This window comes from Orycteropus afer, unplaced genomic scaffold (assembly GCF_000298275.1).
Source record: "Orycteropus afer afer isolate SDZICR_OR568_19922 unplaced genomic scaffold, OryAfe1.0 scaffold00048, whole genome shotgun sequence".
NCBI lineage: Eukaryota > Metazoa > Chordata > Mammalia > Tubulidentata > Orycteropodidae > Orycteropus > Orycteropus afer.
This window is the reverse complement of record NW_006921635.1, coordinates 4,281,430-4,283,215: the sequence shown is the minus strand read 5'-3', so window position 1 is coordinate 4,283,215 and position 1,786 is coordinate 4,281,430. Positions and strand designations below refer to the sequence as shown.

Sequence of the window (1,786 nt, the reverse complement as noted above, 5' to 3'; positions counted from 1 at the left end):
TTGTGTGGACTGTGATGCTCTGTTGTCTCTGAGGCATTGTGATGTTTTGTGTTTATAGTTAATTGGTGATTATATGTTGGAGTGACTTGCCCACAATTTTCATTTTCTTTGTTTTGTTTGTATGTTATCTATACAGGCAGGGTACTGTGCTGTGCTCCTCTATTCACTGGTTGACAGCACTTATACACTCATCACCTGTCTCCTTTCCTTTGTCAGCCTCTTGTATGTCCTTGCTGACTTTAGCAAACAGAGCCTGTTCTTAGGTCCCTGGTATCCAAATGAATATGCTATCACTTTAAAATCCAAAATGTTGCCACTTGTAGACATTCAAAATGGTTGCGCCTTCGGTCACTTAAATATTCAAAATGGCCACCGTTTGTAAACATCAAAATGGCTGAGCCCTTGGTCACTTTAAATATCCAAAATGGCTGCACCCTCCAGACAGCAGAAAGTCCACAGCTAAGGTTGTATCCCTCCTTGCTGTTTCCCTTTCTAGTCATAAGCCATGAAAGCTCTTGTCCCTGGAGCCCACGATGACTGGGACTGATCTTTAGGTCAATTCTGAGGTCCAACACCACTTGGAAATATTCAGGCTGTTGGTCTCGTCAGAGTAGCTGACAGTACGCAGCTCCGACTGTCTCTGTACTCATTGTTTTTGTTCAGGTATTTCCACTAGTTGGTGCCTAATCCACTTCTGTATTTTTCCTTTCCAAGCTCAGGGTTCCAGGATTATCTTCTGTATCTCTGTCAATTGGTTTTTCTTTTCTTTGTTGAAGAGGGTCTGGGTTGCTTGTCTGCCTATTCCTCCATCTTACTGGAAGTCCCCAAAGCTGTCTTCTTATATATGAGAAGCAGACTACATCCCCAAGGCAGCTACTCAGCTGCTCCAATAGATTCCACCATAGAGGTTGCAGTGTAATAAATTTTGGTATGGCTTTTGTAGCCATACCAAAGAAAAGCAAACCCACTGCTGTCGAGTCAATAGTCTTTGTAAACTCCGTGGTGAAATCTGCCATGTGCAACTAAGTAGCTCCTGATTGTTAAAGTTATTCACCTGGGGTATTTCTGTTGTGAGCAGCACAAAGCAATTTTCTGGGAAGTTTGCTCTCTCTCAGGTGTGTGGAATTCTGGTGTTAGGATTGGTTGGTTTTGCCACTCTGCTGGGCTTAAAGTGAACTCTCCTAGAGGCAGAAAAAAAAACAAACCAAACTCAACTGCCCTTGAGTCAGTTCCGACTCAAAGCAACACCGCCCCCCTTGGGTTTCCAAGGCTGTATCTCTACAGAAGTAGATTGGCCAGTCTTCCTTCTGAGGAGTGGCTGGTGGGTTTGAACTGCCAGCCTTCTGGTTAGCACAGAGAGGAGGAAAAGCTCTCACTGCTGGCTGAGAGAGATGCATGGCTGAGAGTCCAACCTATTACTGAAATAAAGACACCCAGCTGAAAAACAGCAGCAGTGGAATCAAGAGGCACAAGACAGAGCAGCAGACTTATCTGGTCCACAGAAGCAGTTGTTGTTGTTGTTGTTAAGTGCCGTTGAGTCGTTTCCGACTCATAGCGACCCCATGCACAGCAGAACAAAACACTGCCCGATCCCGTGCCATCCCCACAATCCCTGCTATACTTGAGCCCATCATCACAGCCACAGTGTCAATCCATCTTGTTGAAGGCCTCCCCCTCTTTCGTCGACTCTCCACCCTACCAAGCATGACATCCTTCTCCAGGGAATGGTCCCTTCTTACAACATGACCAAAATAGGTGAGATGAAGTCTGGCCATTCTTGCTTCCA

The 1,786-nt window shown here is 45.4% G+C and overlaps 1 protein-coding gene across 1 annotated transcript in view; it reads right to left on the bottom strand.

Annotated features, from left to right (window-relative positions):
* IFT81 (intraflagellar transport 81) overlaps positions 1–1,786 on the bottom strand; it is an 83,832-nt gene that overhangs the window by 32,611 nt on the left and 49,435 nt on the right. The window contains exon 12 of the mRNA XM_007938260.2: positions 674–694. Within this exon, the coding sequence (XP_007936451.2) occupies positions 674–694 (21 nt within the window). The remainder of the gene's footprint in view (positions 1–673; positions 695–1,786) is intronic.